Raw genomic sequence first — 21407 nt, 5'->3', positions numbered from 1 at the left:
TGAGCAATTGTTTATGTAAGTGACAGCATACAATTACAGCAAGTGGACAACCGCTTTTCAATTCCTTCAGGGTCTTTATGCTTTGACTTTTGGCAACCTGTACCTAAATTTTCTAAGCTTCGATAAGCAGAGTGCATCCCTACAGGGAAAGGATACGCAGTTCTCATGAGGCAAACCCAAATTCTATTCATGTGGATTTCTCAGAAGTTTGGTTTGAAGCCCCTTACGTATGTATAGCAATGTGTCTCCACGTATGTTGGTTAATCAGAAAAAAATGTTCAAAAAATGTTTTGATGATAAATTATTTGATACAAGGGGATCAATATGTGAAGAATTGAAAGAATGCAAATGTATAGTCTCAGCAGCAATTAGGATGACAATATCTTCAGCTACAATAATCCATGAGGACTTTAGTACTAAAATCTCAGGAAGATCATTTACAACAATCCCAAATCCTTATATTATCAAGCTCTTCCTGAAATGAGAAAGTTTATTAATATTTTGTGTTTACTGCCCCGATTATGACACATGCATCAATATATATGGGCTCATCTAAAAGTCGCATGCAATGTCTATGCTATACCTTTAAAGATATGTTATTTCAAAGCACTTAGACCTACTGGTTTGTAACAGCACCTAAAATGATATGACACAAAAGTCATTACCTTTTCATCTGCAGTAGACAATCTTACCTTGGCAGCTGTAAAAGCAAACCAAAAGGAAGTCAACAAGAACAAGATTAAAATAACAGAATTCTATATTATAGTTTTATAATAACAATTATCTACAGTACTATTAAATTTTATACCATGGGCGATTACAAACAAAAATACCAGAATTTGTGCCATATTGACTTGTAGTTTATTTATATTCTCCAATAATATCACTAATAACTTTTACCACATTAACAGTTGTAAAGGATGGAATTCTAATATTCAGAACATCGTGAACATAAAAATACAAGCAGGGAATAGTACACACAAGAGAAATAAACCATCCAGTGGCATTGGATTCCAGAAACCTGATTTCCCCAGTTCCACATCTGATACTATTCATATAAAATGTGGAGTCCAACCAAAGACAAACCTTTATTGATGCCAATGGGTTTGGTTTGGCACTATAGAGTGTCTTGTGTTTCAAAATATACAGTCCTCAAGCTATAAAATTGGAAGACTCATACTGCTATCACTGCAATATTAGTTGCACATCAGCTCTCAAGTCGTCTGTGATTTCTTGTTCTACGGTGCAAATGCACTTGTTTAAAATCATCCTCCTAACCACCTGCTTTAAGATATTCCACACATGGGGTTCTTCAACCATGGCTACCAACATATTTTCACCTTTCCAGGACTGCTATTTATAGCACAAACATCATAGCGGCCAAGTATGTACAGCACAGTTTATTCTGTTAGCAACCACACAGCATGCAAAGGAAAATGACTATAGAAATCTGACAATATCATGGCCTAGAAATCCATTGATGCTCGCCTGAAGATGCCTAAACGTCCAATGTGGTGGCCGTCCTGTGCCGGAAGTGCGCCGCCTGCCATATTGGATCGGTCTCGTCCCTAAGTGTCCAGTGTGTGTGCCAGAGGTATGTTAAATGGTAATTACGTTATTCAAATAAGGGTCCTACTCCTTGATGTAGCACCCTTTTGTGAAATTGGGCTGCCCCAGCACCTAAATTGCCATGTGAGAAATTCGCTCAGCAATCTGCTACATTAACAGGCAGCAAGGACCATTCAGCAGTGCTATTTAAAGGGCTCATCCACTACATAGAGGTCATTTGCTGGTTTGTCCTTTTAGGCTGCTGGTTGATGTTAGGGCATTTTTTGGCTTGTTTTATCACTTCTATTACTGATTTTTGACTTCTGAGAAGAAGTTTTTGCTGGTGCTACACAGCTTTGGTGCTTTCAAAAGTTTAACCACAATCGTGCATGGTCTGGCAGGGCTGCCTTTGGGGCTGGAGGATGAGGGGAAGCAGCCATGAAGACAGGAGAGAGGAGCAGCTGGGACAAGAGTGAGGAGGCCGTACCCACAGCGGATCTTCAAAGAGCACTTCTCCTACCTGAACTTCACTAAGGAGCAATGTCTTAGGAGCCTCGGCTTAGCAAAGGAGGCTACCACTGAGCTATGTTACCTGCTGCATCCACAATCCGAGACTCGATCCAGGGCATGGATAGCACTGCCTGTGGCCGTCAGGGTCCACGTGGCCCTGAAGCAGATGTCACCAGCGACATCTAAGCTTGCAGTTCACCGTTGTATCAGGGAGGTCACAAAGGCTCTCATTGCCAGGAGGAACATCTACATCTCTTCTTCCATGGACAGAGCAAAGTAGGACAATTCATCAGCATTTCAGGCTTCCCTATTGTGCAAGGTGCTATTGACTGAACCCATATGGTCTTGCGTGCTCCCCACCACCATTCTAGCATATTTCTGAATAGAAAGGGATTCCACTTCCTCAACGTCCAGCTTGTTTGCGACCACAGGCAGGGCATCATGCAAGTCTGTGCCCGTTTTCCTGGCAGCAGTCATGATGCATTCAACCTGCATCAGTCCTCTGTGCTGCTTTTATTCTAACCAGGCTGTCAGGCTACAGGTTGGTTACTGGGCGACAAGGGCTATCCCCATCAAACATGGCTCATGACTCCTGTCTGGAACCTGGGCACAGCTGCAGAGGTGGCCAACGAGAGCCATGCTGCCAGCAAAAATGCTACGGCTGTCTGGATCGTATGGGACGATCGTATAGCCCTGAGCGAGTATCCAGATTTGTGATTGCATGCTCCATAACTTTGCCATCATGAAGAAGCAGCCTTTACCACCAGCTGGGCAGCAAGAAGTACAGAAGGAGCAGGAGGAGAAGGAGAAAGAGCAGCATGAAGAGGACGAAGTACAGGAGCGGCATTGACCACATGTGCCCCTAGCTGTCAGAGCTCTCAGAGACCTGCTTATCGAAAATCACCACCTAAATCAGCCCACCCATCCCCAATACACTAACAGTCCTGCAATCCTTACCACTTTCCTTACAACCGCCATCCCGACTGCCTTCCTTCAGTTCAGATTTATGGGCCTTGCCCTTACCTCACTGATAGATAGACACTAACCAAATCCAGAACAAAAAACACATTTATCAACTCAATTACATCTCTATCTAATAGTTAACAGAAATAATTAAGAATCACCCTTGTGCGAGCCCGTAGTGCCTGCCTTGTGTGCTCCTTTTTCTATTCTAGTACTCGTATGCGATGTTTTCTCAGTGGCTACAGCTTGGGAGGTAGAAGGCTGATGAGCTTCCACTGAGGACACTTCAGATGGCCGTGGTGGGACACCTTGAGCTGCTCTGAGCCTTGACACCAAGGGAATCAAGGGATATGGGGGTAGGGCAGGAAAGTGGAGTTGAGATAGAAGATCAGCCATGATCGTATTGAATGGCAGAGCGGGCTCAAGGGGCCAAGTGGCCACTCCTGCTCCTATTTCGTATGTTCTTATGGCCTGGTTGCAGACTTTAGCTGGTCTGGGCCGGGCAATCTAACCCTGCTGGCTGTGTGGCTCTAATAAGGGCACTGGGTGAAGGGGGAGCAGGCATACTGTCATCCTGAGAGGACAGCAGGTTCCTCTCCCATGGAGTCACAGCCACTCTCACGGGACTGCGCCTCAGCACTCCTACAGCTCGGCTTGAAAACAGAATTATGTAATGCATTGAAATACCCTATCAACACTGGCCCTCAAAGCCAAGAGTCTGAGCTTCCAAGCTGTCAGCAGAGGCTCCATCATGGTGGGTGCCGTTGTTGTGGTCATGGAGCTGATCACTCGGTCCATGTTGAACCAAATGGTCTCCATGCTCTGTGAGAAGCCCCGACACAAGTTGGAACTAGATTTCTCCATGCTCTGAGCCATTGTGAGCAAAGTCACAGGCAGGTTGCCCAGTGCACCTATCATTTTCTGGTAAATGCTCATCAGCCTTCTGCAGTAGCCTGAGCCCTCAAAGTCAGCATCTGAATCCTCTGCAGTAAACCGAGTATATGGTCTCTTCCTCCAGCTAGCCGGCACCCGTGACATCCTATCCCCCGCCTTATTTTAATGAACTCCCAACGCGATTTTCCATAGGAACAGACGTGCCCCGCCCGCTGCGCGCCCTTTCTCAAGCATTTTTAGGCCATGTCTCCTATAGTGTTATTCTAGGACGTTCTCTTTAATACAAGAATATGTTACTAATTGTCTTTTTATTAAGAAAAAAGTTTTGTGGGGAAAAACAATGCTACCTTCTGGTAGAGGGTCTTTGCCCAGGCCTCCGAACATTACAGTGTTAACATTCCATGTCCCAGTGACGAATTCCTCTTTTATTAAGCGTATTTTTTCAAGTTCTTTATCTTCTTCCCTGTTTTTGGAAAGGAAATAGCAAGTTTACTGTATTGATTAGGGGGAAACAAACAAAATTTGATCAGTCAGTATTTTAAATCATAATTATTAATTCTAATTTAAAAATGCTCTATCTCTGTGAAACAAATTCTATACGGAACACGTTTACCGTTTCAGCTCTAATTCTCGAGCAATAAGCGCTTTTATTTCCTCATTCTTCTCATCCTCACTGTCATAGAAGTGAAAGACAACTCCTAAGTAGTCAGACTCCTATGGAAACAAAAGCAGGCAAGAAATCTCTGATTAATTCCACTGAATACTAGTTGTTGATCTATATACCACGATGTGTTGGATTTTTCTCTGTTTTTTTGCCTCTCCCAGGATATTACATGGCTGTGGGGGTAGGAAGTGTCCAGTCATAATGCTCCAGCCAACATGAGTGTGGGGCAGACTTGATGGAGCAGCTGTTTTTTGTTCCTGCCTGTCATTTTTGTATATTGTATTTTTGTAATGTGAACATCCAATTTCAAATCAGATTCCAGAGTGATGTTTCAGTAACTCATGAGCTCAATTTGCTTCTATCCCAAATAAGGTCAACTACTTCAGAAAATAAGTTTTACATGTTTATAATTTCCTTTGTTGTTAAATTCCTGTTATTGGTTTGCACATACATGACAGGCAGTATTTTAATAGCAATGTTATTCTATTGCTTCAATACAAAGTCACATGTTACAGCCCAATTAATTTAGGGATACTGATTTACAACGCAAGAACTCTTGGGAGAAGCAGCAATGTCACTCAGCACAGATACTACAGTACTGATTCCTGTGATGAGAGGGTTGTCTTATGAGGAGAGATTGAGTAGAATGGGCCTATACTCTCTGGAGTTTAGAAGAATGAGAGGTGATCTCATTGAAATGCACAAGATTCTGAGGGAACTTGAGAGGGTTGATGCTGAAAGGTTGTTTTCCCTGGCTGGAGAGTCTAGAACTAGGGGGCTTGGTCTCAGAATAAGGGGTCGGCCATCTAAGACTGAGATGAGAAGGAATTTCTTCAATGAGAGGGTTGTGAATCTTTAGAATTCTCTACCCCAGAGGGCTATGGATGCTGAGTCGTTGAATATATTCAAGGCTGAGATGGATAGATTTTTGGACTCCAGGGGAATCAGGGGATATGGGGATCAGGTGGGAAAGAGGAGTTGAGGTTGAAGATCAGCCATGATCTTATTGCATGGCGGAGCAGGCACAAGGGGCCATATGGCCTACTCCTGCTCCTATTTCTTATGTTCTTACATACAGGAGATAAAGACTGGATCACACTTAAAGGTGCACATTAGTAACCTAGTAACTAGTCCGACTGATTAAGACAGTTATTCTCGGGTATTGTTCTTGCCCTCTGAGGGAACATCATTATCTATTTCCCTTGCCTTGATCCAAAGTTGGATCTTCACTGTTAACAATCACAAGAGAGACAAATCCATGCCTATGCATTTATTTATAGTAAGTGCTGGATTGAATAGCTGTCCAAGAGCTGTCACAGCTCTATCGAGCAAAACATGTAGTATAACAGAAGAGTCAATTTTTACCATTTGAATTAAAGTACAGTAAAAATATATAGTATCCAATCCCTGCCCTTATTATGTTATAGGAAGTGTCAATACTATTAGACATGAAGTAGAAGATTTTTAGTTGTACAGCACGGTCAGCCTCTAATACCAGTAAGCTTGGATATATTATACAAACTTATTTTTCCAATGGAAGGAGACACAAATTGTATAATTTAAAAACAGTACCTAAATTTAACTTTGAACATAGTATATTCAGTGCAGTACTGAGTGGGTGCTGCACTATCAAAGGTGTCATCTTTTGGATAAACATTAAACCGAGCCCCCGTCTGCTCTCCCATGGCACAATTCAAAGAAGAGCAGGGAGTCTCCCAGCTCCTGGCAAACATTTATCCCTCAACCAACACCACAAGACAGGTAAACTGGTCTTTTAACTCGTCGTTGTTTGTGGGACCTTGTTGTGCCCAAATTGGCTGCTAGATTTGCCTCTGTACTTCAAAACAATTCATTGGCTGTGAAGAAATGTGGCATGTCCTGAGGTCTTGAAAGGTGTTATATAAATGTAAGTTCTTCTTTCTTTCTAGACACATGTGGAAAGAAATGTATCAGATTCAGGGGAAGGATTAGTTTCACTGGAGGCCAGTATGAAGACAAAAACTAGGCAATGATTTGCCACTTGAACCCAATTCTCAGTAGGGAGATTAATAAGTTCTTAAAAAATAGAGTGAATTCACACTACAAATTTAGCGCACTGCGAAGCAGTTTCAGCTTTGCATCGGCAATAAACGAATGCAGTGTAAATCAGGTGCTATGGCCTAAACTGACTCCAAAGCAAAGGGAATCGCATTTTGCATTGTTCCGGTGTCAGATGAGGCCCCAGCTCCAGACTCAGACTGCATTTACCTTAAAACTGCAGCTTTACTCCAATGCTGCACTTATTGAGTAAATACAGCCTTGATCTTAAAACCAGGATAAAATAAGTTGAAACTCTGAAAGTCAAGATTTACCATTACGACACACTTTAATTTAATTATAACATTAAAAATCAAGGTTAAGTAATTAAAATTAGGACATCAAATCTGGAAAAGTGCAATTATTTATAACCTTTGGCCACAATGTGTAACATGTTGGTTTGAATAAAATAAAACCTTTTATCCAAAACATTTAGGGGAAATGAAATTCATTTGGATGAATGAATAGCCAGTTATGCTCAAACTCGCTAGATGGGAGCACAAGTCAGAGATGGGACTGCAACACTATAGCCCCAATTCTCCAGTTGATGCTCCCATCTAGTGAGGCTCTATCCTGGGGATGTAACCTTACTGAATTTGCTCTCTAAAGTACTGTGTCAGAGAAGTAAAAACCAAGTACATTTTAAAACATGCTGACAAGCAGTGGGTTTCATTAGGTCTCGAACTGATTAAAGTTAATATTACTCCTTAATTAACGAAATGGTGCTACCTAAAGCAAAGGGATTTGATCAGGATCATCAGAAGACTGGGTAAATCGGGGAATCACACAAACAGAATAGTCCCAGTAATTAAGTTTACTATGGGACTCAGCTGTTCTACCGTCACACAAACAGAGCTGAGTGTCACAGCTAACTGTCCTGTTTGCTCGCCTCCTCATATAAAAAGCAGATCATGAATAAAAGCTCAAGCTATTTTCCACTGATATTTGGGAGGGGTTGCAAACATAGCAAAAGATTCTTACAAAAAGGAGCAAAAAGACTCACTACTTCACTAAGATCTTTTGACAACTCCAAGTCAACAGCCCAGCAACACACCTGTGTAAAAGCATATTTTAGATAATCATTTAAATTTACGTCAGATTCCAACATTGAAACAGCTTTTTGGCGTTGATCCTTTGGTTGAAAATAATTTTCTTCAAGTTCTTTCTTCATTAATAAATATCTGTAAAACATTCAAACAGATGATGTAAACAGACACGAGAGTAATTTTAACCCCCAATAACGGGTGGGTTGGGGGCAGGTGGGAGCTTAAAATAATAGCTTTTTGGAGCGGAACCGCATCCCGGCTCCAATGTACCCACTTCTGGGTTTGACCCAGGTGCAGAAGTATGCTGGCACACAACTGACACCCGGAAGTCCCACCCTCACTTAAAGCTGGTGGGCCGATACTTAAAGGGGCAATGTACCTCATTGAATAGTTGAGGTACTTAATTTTTGGGTTTCCCATTGCTTCTGATTCACGTCAGGTGAAAGCAGGCGGGAAGGGCCGGATCCATGAGGTGAGTGCCTTTATTGCACTGCTTGTGGGCCTGGAGGATCAGGAGTGCTTCATCCAGGCCCAACAAGCTCACCTGACGCGACATGACCCGACCCGACCCCTCCACCCTCCCCATGCTGGACCCACCCCCTTGATGCCAGACCCGCTTCCCCCCCAATGCTGGACTCCCCGATGCTCAAGGTCGCCCCACCCCTAATTAGTACCAGGGCCCATGATCTCTCTCCCTCCCAACTCCCTCCCCCTCTCCGATTTGCGGCTCCTTTCCCTTTCAACAGGCAGCCGGCCTGTCAATATGGCTGCCTGGCATGTGGGAAACCCGTAAGCACAAATACTCACCTTCAATTGCTTTGTAGGGTGTGGAACCATTCTGCATGCCTTCATACAAGAGACTTTCTTTTAATTTTGAAATGTGTCCACTGCATTAATAGCCCTGTATGCACCTTCCTTTGCACCCCACAAATATGTCTTCACCTAGAGTGTCTTAAATCTTCCAAGCAACTCACAAATATCACATTGCTACCACCAGAAACATGGGTCAGAAATTTCCTCGGAGCTGCTACTGCTCTGCTGTTGTAACTTCACCGCAAGTGCAGCAGAAACCCCATTTACACACTACAGACCTTTAAGTCCTCCAGCAGCCGCAATTTCCTGCCTGGCAATTGGCAAGTTGCCAATCACACAATGCCAGGAGCTCCCCGAGATTATACAAATAATTCTGACCTCGGAAACATGCACAGTGTCAGGAAACTGATCAGGCAGGTGCTCTTCTCACACTACCCCAATTTCAATCAGGCTTACAATCCATCAGAAAACTGAGCTATAGAATCATAGAAACTACAGCACATCGCATCCACGCCACTACTAGTTCTTCAACTGAAGATACTACTCTAATCCCATTTCCAACTACATTTTTATATTCTTCCTTTTCAAATGCTTATCCAATTGCCTTTCAAATTATGTTATAGTCTCTGCCTCAATGGCCATCTGGGATAAAGCATTCCACATTCTAATAATCTTCCGAGTGAAAAAAATTCTTCTGACTTCCGCCTCCAACCCCCACTTCTACACCTGCCCTCCACCTTTATTCCTCCAGTGGTTACCCACAGTCTATTCCTTTCATTACTGACTCACCAATTGCACACAATGTCCAACTTTAACCTAACTAATGTTTCCTACAAATTCAACATGATAGTAAGTAAAAACAACTGTGCAAAGTAAACCTAGAGATATGCATTTATATCATCTCAGGTGGACTTATGGATATTAAGTTGAAATTATTCTCCTGTAGAAGAACCATCCTGCAAACTGCTGCCACTGCAAGTTCAAAACATTCATTACAGATTCCCATGATATTAGCACAGAGTTTTAACGCCAACCTAAATGACACTCAAGTCTTACCTTTCAGTCACGTACTCAAACTCCAATGCTTCCAGCTCAGGATTAATGACACGTTCATTTTTCCTCCTGGACAAGGTGGAAGATGCAAAACATCCAGAGAGATCTACACCCACTGCTGTAGGAGTTACAATTGGATCCTGAAGGACAGAGCTCAAATACTTTTAATATATGTCTACGCTCCTTTGATAAAGTACTTTTTTACATTTGAATCCATTTTGTAACACTGATTCACTTGAAGTGCTTTTATTTTGCACGAGTGCCAGTGGATTCCCAAAGTGCAGCATAGTGCGAGGGTAGCAGCGAACCAAATGTAAAACTACTGGGACTCACTAAAATCGGGCCCCTGGAAGAGCTGCTAAAATGGGACTTCCTGGCATTTGGTCTTAGTGAGTCCTAGCAGTTTTACATTTGGCTTGCAGTTGACTGCATAGGACCTGTTCCCTTTCTCTCTGTATTATTGCTGCTATTTTTCTCTCTATGTCTCACACTTTCCTTTTCTTTTCACCTGTGATAGAGAAAAGGAGGCAGGCAGACATTATTTTTTCTCTATCTCTCTTTCTCTCGACTGAAGTATGTGTCATCTTTCTTTTAAGTGAGGGAATGAGAGCTGGGTGTGAATTGGAAGACAGTGGTGGGCTGGAACTAGGAGGGTGGAGGGCCACTGGTCTGGGAAGGGAATTGGAAGGAGCAGGGAGATGGGACATGGCTGGAGTGGTCAGTGGGCTGAGAGAACGGGATTGGTCTTTATTAATCACATGAGCAATAATGCATTCAGCAGTCATGTGGTTAGGATGGGCTAATTCCGATCCAAGGGATTTGATGGACAACCATGAACAAAATCTTATGTAGACATCAAATAGATATATAATACCAATGGTCTAAATTGTTATATAAGCACACAATTGATAAATAATTATAAATTATTTAAGTACACAATAGATGATCATAAATTATTTAAATACTTAAATCAATAATTAGAAAGTTGTAAATACCCAATAGACTATATCACAATTTATAATATTGAAATCATAAAACACCCAACTAATCAATAAATATTATAAATTACTAGTGGGTCTCCCATGGGGTTGGTCATGGTGAATTACAGGATATGCTTGTCATAATCTGGGCTCTCTTCCAGCACTTTAAATTTGCAATCACAATGCTAATGGTCTGAGGTCCACGTGAACTGAAACTTGCACTGTTATGTGTGTCGTGTTGTGAATGAGATAGCTTGCCTCAGGACTATCCATTATTCTTTTACCATGGGAGTTATACCGAGACCACGTGGGCAGCCCGGCATGTTCTCTTGTTCACTACAAAAGGTGATAAATATCACATGATTAGAATATAATTTCAGACTAACACAAATAGTCAGATTTATTTACAAGTAATTACACAGAAGCAGATAAATACAACAAGATACTTCTTGGGAATACTTGATTTATGTGATATATAATCTGTTCTAAAACAATCAAAAGTCTGAAATGTTAGCAGCTCTTTTCAATAGCCTTTAACTGGGATAGGATAGGAATTGCACTGTGCTCTGTTTTACCACTTTTGCTTCTGTTCTGGATGTTCATGGTACTTTCTTTGGACTCCAGGGGTGGGGTTGGCTGGGGCCTTCTTCAACACCATTTTTTCAAAATTCTTTTGATTTGTGTGACAGACGTCATAGTTGGTTATGTCATGCGGCATATTTTTCCATCAAATTGCCAACTGGTCAGTGTTTGTTAAAGGTTAAGTCACTTTGCCTGGTATATTTTCTCTCAAATTACCGCTTGTTATAAGACAAACTTTCCTATTTATTTATATGTATAAATGAACCAGTTAAAAAAAAAGCTTACCAACCATACAAAAAAATAACTTGTCCATTCAGCAAGGAAAGTTTTATGTGTCAATATTTCTAGTATATAAAATTATCACAAGTTTTAGAAAACAGCCCCTTTTAAAAAAATTGGTAAACTTAATATTGCCTTTCATCTTTACTTTTCAAAAAACTTCTATATTAGACAGTATTTGGAATTGGATCCACATATGAGAATTAATATTTCATACCTGGTCATATAGCAGGTAGTCCTTTGACATATCCTTCAAAAGTTCCTTGTAAATGTCATGGAGTTCTTCACCAAAGGACAAGTTTTTGTCTAACATTGTTGCCATTTCTAGGTCAATCTTTAAGCAAATTAGCAGAAATATACTTGTGTCACTTAACTCTCATTTCTTCTGTGAGCCTTACTTTAACAAACAAAACTCAACCAGCATTAACATGGAACTTTGCACTGACTTGCAAGGTTGTTGGTTTAAAAGATCAAAATGTTTGCAACATGAAAAATACGCTTGGGTGAAATTGTACAACATTGCATTTGTATACTTTTTAATCCATAAATTGTCAGGACTAGGTTCTACATATAATACATAAGCATAATTAGGTGTCAGCCTTTGCTCCGTGATAGCACTCTCGCCTCTAAGTCAGAAGGTCATGGGTTCAAGTCCCACTCCAGAGACTTGAGCACAAAATCTAGGCTGACTGTGCAGCAGTCCCTCAGTACTGCACTGAAGTGTCAGAGTGGCCATCTTTCAGATGAGTCTGCCCTCTCAGGCGGATGTAAAAGATCCCATGGCACTATTTCGAAGAAGTGCAGGGGAGTTCTCCCAGGGTCCTGGCCAATATTTATCCCTCAACCAACATCACTAATGACAGATGATCTGGTCATTATCACATTGCTGTTGGTGGGATCTTGCTGTGCATGAATTGGCTGCCGCATTTCCTACATTACAACAGTGACTACACATCAAAAGTACTTAATTGGCTGTAAAGTGCTTTGGGACGTCCTGAGGTCATGAGAGGCACTGTATAAATGCAAGTTTTGCTTTATATCATAAAATTTAATCATTTTAAACTTAATGGGCCGGATCTTGCTGCAGCAGGGCATCTCACACCTTGCGCAATTAGTTAGACTTTTTTCTGCACCCTTCAGCTCAAAACTTTTTGTGCCATAACTTGCTGGAAGTGTGAGCTGATAACAGTGTGGCAAGGGCAACAGGGCATCTGGGACCTTAGAGAACAGTGAGGACGGTAAATTAGAGTCAAATCAGGTACAGAAAGAGAAATAAAGAGAGATAAGTAAATATTGGATTTAGAGAGGAAAAAAAGAGACAGCAAGGAAAAGTAAGAAAAACATTTTTAAATTTAAAATTTGACATTTTTGAAATCTCTAAGAATAATTTACTACCTGAAGGAATGAGACTCCACAGTTTCAATTGTTCCCTTTCTGGGCCAGAGAGAGGTTGAGGCATTGCAGCAACAATTATCACATTGTTAAAAAGGTATACTTTTAATTGCCAGACTTAACTTTATGTGGCGAGTTTAGTGTGCAAATCCAGCAGGTTCTTAAACATAACGGGAAGATGCTGTTTGTGCGAAGCAAATGGCGGAGCAGCATAAATCGACCAGCAAGTTCTGGAGATTTGTAACTCATGGCATATCTCTCAATCCCCGTTATTTTTCCTGCAAGATTTGGCCCATGTTTTAATCAAAACCACTAATTTTCTTAAAATGTTCAAATACCTCTCCCACGAAGTGATTGTATACAGTTGGGTATATCTGGAGATAGACTGAGTCAATAAACCGTCTGTCAGATACTCGAACATCCGCTGTTTGTGCTATCATCTTCTTGGACACTTTGATGTTGACAGTGGCAGGCTGTGCATGCTCTGGCTCCTGTAGATGAAGCCTCCACTTCAGTTTTTCTCTTTCCTCTTCTTTCTCAATATCCTAAAAAAAAGCAGAAATTTCTTACATACGTTTGTTGAGAAGCAAACTCATCTTAAGTAATCATGAAATGCATAGTTGATTTTTTTTTCTTTGATCCACTCTTACTTGAGGCCAGGTTATTTATTTTAATTCATTTATGTTTTAATTGAGAAGTGGATTATGAATTGGTCTTAGGCAAATGAGGGCTAGTAAACAGCTGCTGCACAACATACTCCTGCAAATTTTTATGCAGAGTAACTTATTGGAGATGACCTAATCAGAACGTTATTGTGAAATTTTACTATTCAAATCTTAATTTTGAAACACAATTTTTGTTAAAGCACGCTGATGACCTGAGACACCAACCATAAAGTAATGCAAGTAAAAACTTTTAATTTTCAACTGTATTGCATACTTGGTTTAAACATTATAAGAATAGTTATTGATAGAGATGATCAAATACTTCACAAACCACAAAGTTACTGTGTTGCTAGGATCATTAAAAGTGTACAATCCATATGGTGAGGCTTGAATAATGATGAAGTAAATTTAATTAGATGGGTTTTTTTTTTGGTGTGTACGCATTTGGGAAAAGGGTAACTTTTGCACTCATCAAGATGAAAGGTATTAGTGCTGGAGAGTGGAACACTTTTATCAATCAGTATCAGGATCAAAAATACAGCTAGGCACAGCCAGCTGCAGGGCAAAGCTCCCTTTACTCTGCCCTAATATTGTGCCTTACTCCCAGCTTTAAAAGAACACCACCTGCTTCACCAGTGTGCATTTTTCTACTTCCCATACCAACCATGCTTATCACCTCTCTGAGAGTGCCACTTTCGTGTCGGTGACCCATGCCCACTAGGAACTGTCTTCAGAATGCTCAAAACACTACACAGAGGAGATATGTTAACAGTCTTGGATTTGAACCCAACTGCAAAGGTGAACAGCTAGTATTTAATTCGCTGTGACACTCCAGTCCCCAATAGAGTGGAGGTTTGATTGACTCTCTTTGGCAGTCAGTGAGAATTTTTTGAGAACTTTCCCACAGAAGATTATGTAAAGTGGTATAGAATGTTTTTTTACCTTCCTTGCTTTCTTCTATTCCCAAACATTGTCCTTCCACTTCTGAAACACTGATTCAAATCTAGCCAGGACTGATGGGCTAAAACCCTCTCTCTGATGGTTGGAAGGACTCAATGAGACATTTAGGCAGTCTCAAGTCAATTTCCAGTAGACACAAGCCTATGGCACAAAACGGGCCCCAATTTGGTACAAACTGTCAATCTACCTCAGGAAGGCAATAGGGATGACTGCTGTGTGCAACTGAGAAAAGAACAATGTTCTTTTGAGATGAGGGTCAAGGTATATTGGGACAAAGTAGCAGAAGCTTCATTGTGCATCTGGCCATGTTACACCTGATCCACTAGAGGTCAGTGTTGACACTGGGTGGCAAAAGTGCTCCATTTCCCCAGCACTGACATTGCTCACCTCAGTGAGTACATAAATAGATCAAAAAGATATAAAACACCAGCTTTTAGTAATAATACTCACTCTTGTCGCTAATATTGCTACTAAAACCAGCTTCATTATTTATATTAAAATCGTGTTTGGAACAAGAATGTAGAACAAAGAAACACAAACAAAAATGTTAGGTTCAGAATTTTACAGCACAAGAGGCCATGTGGATGATTGTGCCTATGCCAGCTATCTGAAAGAGCTATCCATTTAATCCTATTCCCCTTTTGTGGTCAACAGAAAAACTAAGGAAAGAGGGTTTATTCATAATAGACAGGAAAAAAAAATCAATAACTGGATGAATCCCTCCAGGCAAATTATTCTGGTCTGTAATGTAGTGCTAGATTTAACTGTACCAAATGGACATTATAAAAAGGATCTAAAATACACAATTGTCAACATAGTGAAAAATAAAGGATGATGCAGTTTTCAGGTTGTTCCAAATTATGTAATTACTATTTCACATATTTGTAAAGTATGCTTAAAACATGCAGTGCAGATAATTATTGCATCAATCTCTTTGCTATTTTGACTCCTGCAATCTAATGTTAGACTCCTACAAACTGGGAGTCTATGTACTAACTTTTGGGAAAGATTTTAACTGGGGGCGAGTTTCGGCTGGGTTGGGGGTGGAGCAAGAGTCAAACCCACCTGACCGATGTCATCAGTTTGAGGCCAGGGCTATTTTAACTCCTGGGACTTATTTACATCCCACCGGTCAGCTGCCCGCCCGAAACAGGCAGAAAGAGGCAGCTGGCCGAATTCGGGCAGGTCAAAAATCACAAGGCCCGGAGGCCGCCCGCCAGCACCAAGGTTAAGTTGCAGAAGGGGAGGATCGTGGCCATTTTGAGGGTGGAATGGGACAGCAGAAGTCAAGACTTACCTAGTGAGGCCTGGAGGAGCACTCCTGCTCTCACCAAGGAAAGTTTCTGACTTACATTAGAGGGCCTCCTCCTCATCTCCACCAGGTTTACTAAGCAGGGTGCCCACAGCATGCGCCCCACTCAAGTTGGTCGTTAAAATGAGTTGGGCGGGCACCTTGGCCGCCTATGGAAAGGGCCCAGTTAAGATGGCAGGGGGCAGGAAACGAGTGAGAATGGGGCAGATGGTTTGTGCACAGCTATTTTAACAAAGCGTCTGCCCCGTTACTGCTAGGAGTTGAAGAAAATTCCCCCCTAGTTTCAGAATCCTGAATCAAATGACGACATGATTAAACAGTTTATCATAATTTTTTTTTAAAAGCTAGGTAACGAACCTAAAGTTAAGAAACATGATAAGCTTGGAGAGCCCGTTTTTTTTTTACTCTAGAAAAGTGTACACTTCGGGGAGATTTGACTGAGGTCTTTAAAATAATGGAGGCTAGACTGCATCCATATGAATAGACTATTTAAATTAGACAAGTTAGGGAGAACCAGGTACATGCATATAAGTTATATAAGCATAGAACTAGGTTAGAGGTCAGGGCATTTTTCTTTTTGTAGAGGGTCATCGAACTTTAGAACAAATTGCTCGTGCAGTGAGCGGGGTTTCGCTGCAAGCATTCAAAAGGGAGATGGATGAGATTCTGGCTGTGGCAGATAATGCAGTGTAGAAAAAGATAGGTGGAATATTAAGCTATGTGTCTCATGGAACTCTTTATAATCACCTTTTGAGGTCATAGAAGAATTTCCCTGGTTTATTTTCCACCTGAACTGGCCCAGGGCTTTTTTATTTGACGTTTTGCCCCACCTGGATTACGTGGGGGAGCGTTGGGAATCACAGTGCTCTTTTGCAACATGAGTGTATGGGACAGCCTCGATGGACCAATTGGTCTTTTCCTGCCCATCATTTTTATATGTTCATAAACAAAATACCTCTTAAAAAAAACACCATTGAAAAGTCATATCTGCAACTGGCAGAATGATCTTTCATTAAATACGTCTATCACAATGTTTGTTTCTACCATATAATTTGTAGGTATGTACCCTCAGCATTTTCTCTCGCTTATGTTTTTTAATTTCACTGGTCTTATCATATGTGAGTGCTTGAATCAGAGGAGGAAGAGTTGCTTCAGGATCAGGATGGTCTCCCTGATCTACAGTGGAAGTTTGCAACAACCTGTGGAGACACAAGAAGTAAGTTATATTTATTTTCCATTGACTACAAAAATTAAAACGCTGTGATTAGGGACACCGTGTGGGATCTCCCAATTTTTGGGCGACCCAGTGACATCATCATTTGCGCCATGCGCCGGGCCTTCCAAGGATATCTTTCCCTGTGAGTGCGCAAAAGGGTCTTCTGGTCACGTCAATTCACCCATTCTTGCTGCCGTTCCTGCTCAATGAAATTCGTCTCACAAAACCAAAATCGTGATCCAGGTCTAAAGGTGGGGGTGGGGGGGGAGGGAGAAAATGATCCAGGTCTAAGGTGGGGAGGGAAGGATAATTTAATCCAGGTCTAAGGGGGGCGAGGAGTGGGGCGAGAATGTGATCAAGGTCTAAAGTTGGGGGGAGTTGCGGGGAGAGCGAGAATGTGATCCAGGTCTACGGTGGGGAGAACATCAATAAGGTCTAGAACGGCACACAATCCAGGCCGGGTGGGGTAGGGTCATGATTCAGGTCGGGCTAACTTAATATACCATATAAATTAATGTAAACGGTGACCTCACCGCACCCCCACTCCCCAACACCACCACTTTCTAGCCAATAAACCTGAAAGCAATAAAACTATCCATGACCCACACACAGTGCCCCATCAGTCACCGCAGCTCTCCCCCAGAGTGTTTAGTTTGACGGAGTGTTTCGTGATTAGACCGTGTGGGTACTTCCAGTTTTGGGTCGACCCAATGATGTCATCTTTCTGTGTTAGTGGACCACCCAATGATGTCACTCACAAGCTTGTGTAAAAGGTTTGGCTTAGCTGGTGGCCTCACTTCTGAGAGCAGAAGGGGAGTGGGTAGGGGTGGGGAGGAGAGGTGGTGGGGGGAGGAGGGAGAGGGAAGAGAGGGGAGAAAGTGGGGGGGGGGGGGTGGGGGGGAGGGTGGAGATAGGAAGATTTTTGTTGTGTATTTTGAAGCAGCTAGCTCACCTGAATTCCAGTGACCGGCTCCTAAATATTGAGGCGAGATCCATTCTGTTTCAACGGCTAACAGCAAAGTAGTTGCTTGAACTACAGAATGTAATAATTTTTTTTTAAAAAAGGGGTAGGAAGGGGTGGGGAGGAGGGATGGATGGGGTGGAGAGAGGTGGATGGAGGTGGGGGAGATGGAGGGGTGGAGAGGAGGGGGAGGGATGGGGAAATGGTGGGGTGGGGAGTGGGTAAGAAAGGGGACTTCTGGAGGAGAGGGGCTAGGGGAGATATGGGGAAAGTGAAGCGGGGGAAAGTGGGGCAGGGCAAAGTGGAGGAGGAGGGGGGCCGGGCGGAGGAGGAGGGGCTGGGGAAGCCCAAGGATTCCTTTCTGGAGCCCGGAGGGGGAACTCCTGCTCCTCCTGGGCCTCCAAGAAATCGTACCAAAGAATAGTACAAATTACCACTGCCTCTTGCATCCTGCCAGCTCTGTCTGGCGGCTTTGACAGTGGGCGAGCTACCCCCCCCCCCCCCCCCCACCCCGAGACATTGTAAAAATCAAGTCGCAGCGGCGCCGATGACGTCACCTGCACCGTGACATAGGTTTGAATAAGGCCACCGGTCGGGAGCGGTGTGTCGTTCGGACAGTCAGGACATGGCCGATTTTATCTTTTCTCTAGAGCCCCAAATGAGGAGTTCAGATGACATTTCTTACAGTTTATGCCCAGTATCTGAGGCTATGACATTGCAGGCTGTAAATACTATCGAGAGGAGTTAAAGAATGTTTTGTTTAAATTTTTTTTTAAATGCAAACGATTCACTATCGGGACTATTCTATTTCTGGGCTGCCATAACAGGTAGAAGTATGTAAAAAGTAGGTTGCTTCACAGGATTATAGTAGCTTAGTTTGACAATTTCATAATTTGTTAAAAAAAAATTTAAGTAAGTATATTTTATCAAATATACAATATACTACAGTATTGAATGTTATTGAGTACTGGGTGAAATGGATGTTAAAATTGGGAGTCTCTATCTTCCTCTCCAGGCCACTCTGTAGCAGGTTTAATTGAGCTGTTTTTGCCAGCAGTTGAGGCATCTGCCTGACTCAGGAAGGAGCCTCAATTATGTAAGCTAATCGGACCCCAATGTAATTTTAATGGCCTATTGCGCAGGGTAAACCCTGTTGGGGAAGAAGCGGTAAAAAGTTAAGTTTTAAACTTATCTTTGCGGGGTTAGGAGGAGCAGGAGTGTTGCTCTCGACCCCATGAGGAAAGGCTGGGCCTCTGCTGCCCCAGGCTTGCTTCCTTCCCACCATGTCAAACCTCCCCCCCCGCCCAAACTTATCCGATTGCCGTTATGCAGCCTTCAGGCTGCCTGATCATCGCCTGCCAGCAGTCGGCCAAGCCTCATCTTTTCGGCCATTTTGGGTGGGCAGCTGGCCAGCGGGATGTAAATGAGGCCTGCAGTTAACCTCAGCCAAGCCTTACATGGAGACTCCCGGGTGGAAGGCCTGTGCATCCTGCTAACTTCCTGCCTGGGAGTTCAAATTCCCCCCCAATTCTTTTTTGTTATGTATAAAGAAAGATAAGATGTTTATATACGCATTTTGTTTTTTGCCAAGTTTCTCTCCTTCTCTCCTAAAGGCACTGAACAGGTCCAGCATACGATTTCATGAGTGCCAGAAGCCCTTCAGTACCTCACCCAAGTGACCATTCTTCATGCATGAGAGTAAACATGAGTGTTAGGTTATTCAAACTTGGACTGCATTAGATCGAGGTACATCGAGACTACAGCACAGAAACAGGCCAGTCAGCCCAACCAGTCTATGCTAGCATTTATGCTCCACACGAGCCTCCTCCCACCCCTCTTTATCTAACCCTATCAGCATATCCTTCGACTCCTTTCTCCCTCATGTACCCTTAAATGCATCTTCCCCTTAAATGCATCTATGCTATTCGCCTCAACTACTCCTTGTGGCAGAGCATTCCACATTTTTACCACTTTTTGGATAAAGAAGTTTCTCCCGAATTCCCTATTGGATTTATTAGTCACTATCTTATATTTAAGACTACTAGTTTTGGACTCCCCTACAAGTGGAAATATTTACTGTATGTCTACCATATCAAACCCTTTCATAAACTTAAAGACCTCTATCAGGTCAATCCTCAGCCTTCTCTTTTCTAGAGAAAAGAGACCCAGCCTGTTCAGCCTTTCCTGATAAGTTCTGGTATCAACCTTATGAATCTTTTGTGCACCTTCTCCAATGCCTCTATATCCTTTTTATAATATGGAGACCAGAACTGTGCACAGTACTTGCGCAAGTACTGGCGGCCCAATTATGTCCTCCCTGATGTTCTCATCTACATGTTTTCCAGCAAGACTCACTGGATAACAATCAGGAGTGGAAACCCAGGCTAATTTTTCTTCTTCTTAGCTAGGGCACTGAGGGCAATTTTTTTGCTCCCCAGTTGCTACCCTGGCTGAGATCAGCTAACTGAGCACAAACCTTGAATTGAACCCTCAGACCTTCCGTTCTTGTATGGCACTGGACTACAAGGGCATTGTATTTACCCACTAGACAACTGCAGCAACCTCTATATGCATTCTAGCCTTCTTAATTTAGTGATTAAACTTCAGAAAAGAATGTTCTTAATATCTAAACACCAAATTACAAAAATATGACTCATACATGTAATTTATCACCTTTAGGAATTTTTTTAAAATTAAAAATTGAAAAGACTTTGATATCATTCTGCTATAGTCTAATTCAACCAATTTTGTGATGCTTACTTGTTGAGATCATCAGCAATTGACAAAAGCTTTTGTTCATTTCCTTTAGCTTCTGTCTTTCTATGGTAACTGCGCAAGAATGTGCCTTCGGAACTTGAATTACAGCGAAAAATACCTAGTTGCTTCGGAAGAGCTTTTAGTGGATTTAGGTTTGTATGAGATCGCCAATTCTGAAATAAAAATAGAATACATGGTTAATCATTCTGATCATAAAAGCTCCCGTTCACATATATTTTTTTACTGTGCATTTCTATATATTTCCCAGTACAGACAACATGTTTTAATACCTTTTATTTAACTATTAACAGTAAACATATATACATCCTTTTGAGATCGCATCAGTTGAATGATTCTGTATAATTTCAAATTCACAAAAGTGATGAGCATCTCATTTACACTGCTTGATCACGACTTCTAAGTCCCAGCAGCAACAACATTCAAAGGAGCTTCATCCAAATTCTCAACAAGGAAAACAAGAAAGTTGTGCTTCAGCTTTAAGCCCCTCTATTGTTTCACTCTCTCTAGAGGAGATGAGTCCAGAAATAAAAAGGGCTGTGAATAGGATTTTAAAAAGAGATTCCCATTATTACCATTACCATTTGATATATTTGGTACACCGGCTGCTGATATTTGGTTGAGATTTGTTCTTCACTTTGTTGTTTTGGAAGATTAAGAGTTCGTACAGCAACAACTGTGAACAGAAGAGACAATGCTGAACTTTGTTTAAACATTT

The 21407-nt window shown here is 41.9% G+C and overlaps 1 protein-coding gene across 1 annotated transcript in view; it reads right to left on the bottom strand.

Annotated features, from left to right (window-relative positions):
• The window catches only part of ccdc87 (coiled-coil domain containing 87), a 41385-nt gene that overhangs the window by 8820 nt on the left and 11158 nt on the right, over positions 1-21407 (bottom strand). Inside the window, exons 8-17 of the mRNA XM_068004587.1 lie at positions 21271-21365; positions 20675-20844; positions 16804-16936; positions 13139-13345; positions 11626-11742; positions 9571-9707; positions 7710-7836; positions 4529-4629; positions 4263-4378; positions 3709-4004 (exon numbers count right to left, since the gene is read on the bottom strand). Of these exons, the coding sequence (XP_067860688.1) occupies positions 3709-4004; positions 4263-4378; positions 4529-4629; positions 7710-7836; positions 9571-9707; positions 11626-11742; positions 13139-13345; positions 16804-16936; positions 20675-20844; positions 21271-21365 (1499 nt within the window). The remainder of the gene's footprint in view (positions 1-3708; positions 4005-4262; positions 4379-4528; positions 4630-7709; positions 7837-9570; positions 9708-11625; positions 11743-13138; positions 13346-16803; positions 16937-20674; positions 20845-21270; positions 21366-21407) is intronic.

Source organism: Heptranchias perlo, chromosome 24, assembly GCF_035084215.1.
Source record: "Heptranchias perlo isolate sHepPer1 chromosome 24, sHepPer1.hap1, whole genome shotgun sequence".
NCBI lineage: Eukaryota > Metazoa > Chordata > Chondrichthyes > Hexanchiformes > Hexanchidae > Heptranchias > Heptranchias perlo.
This window is presented reverse-complemented; position numbering and strand designations above follow the sequence as displayed.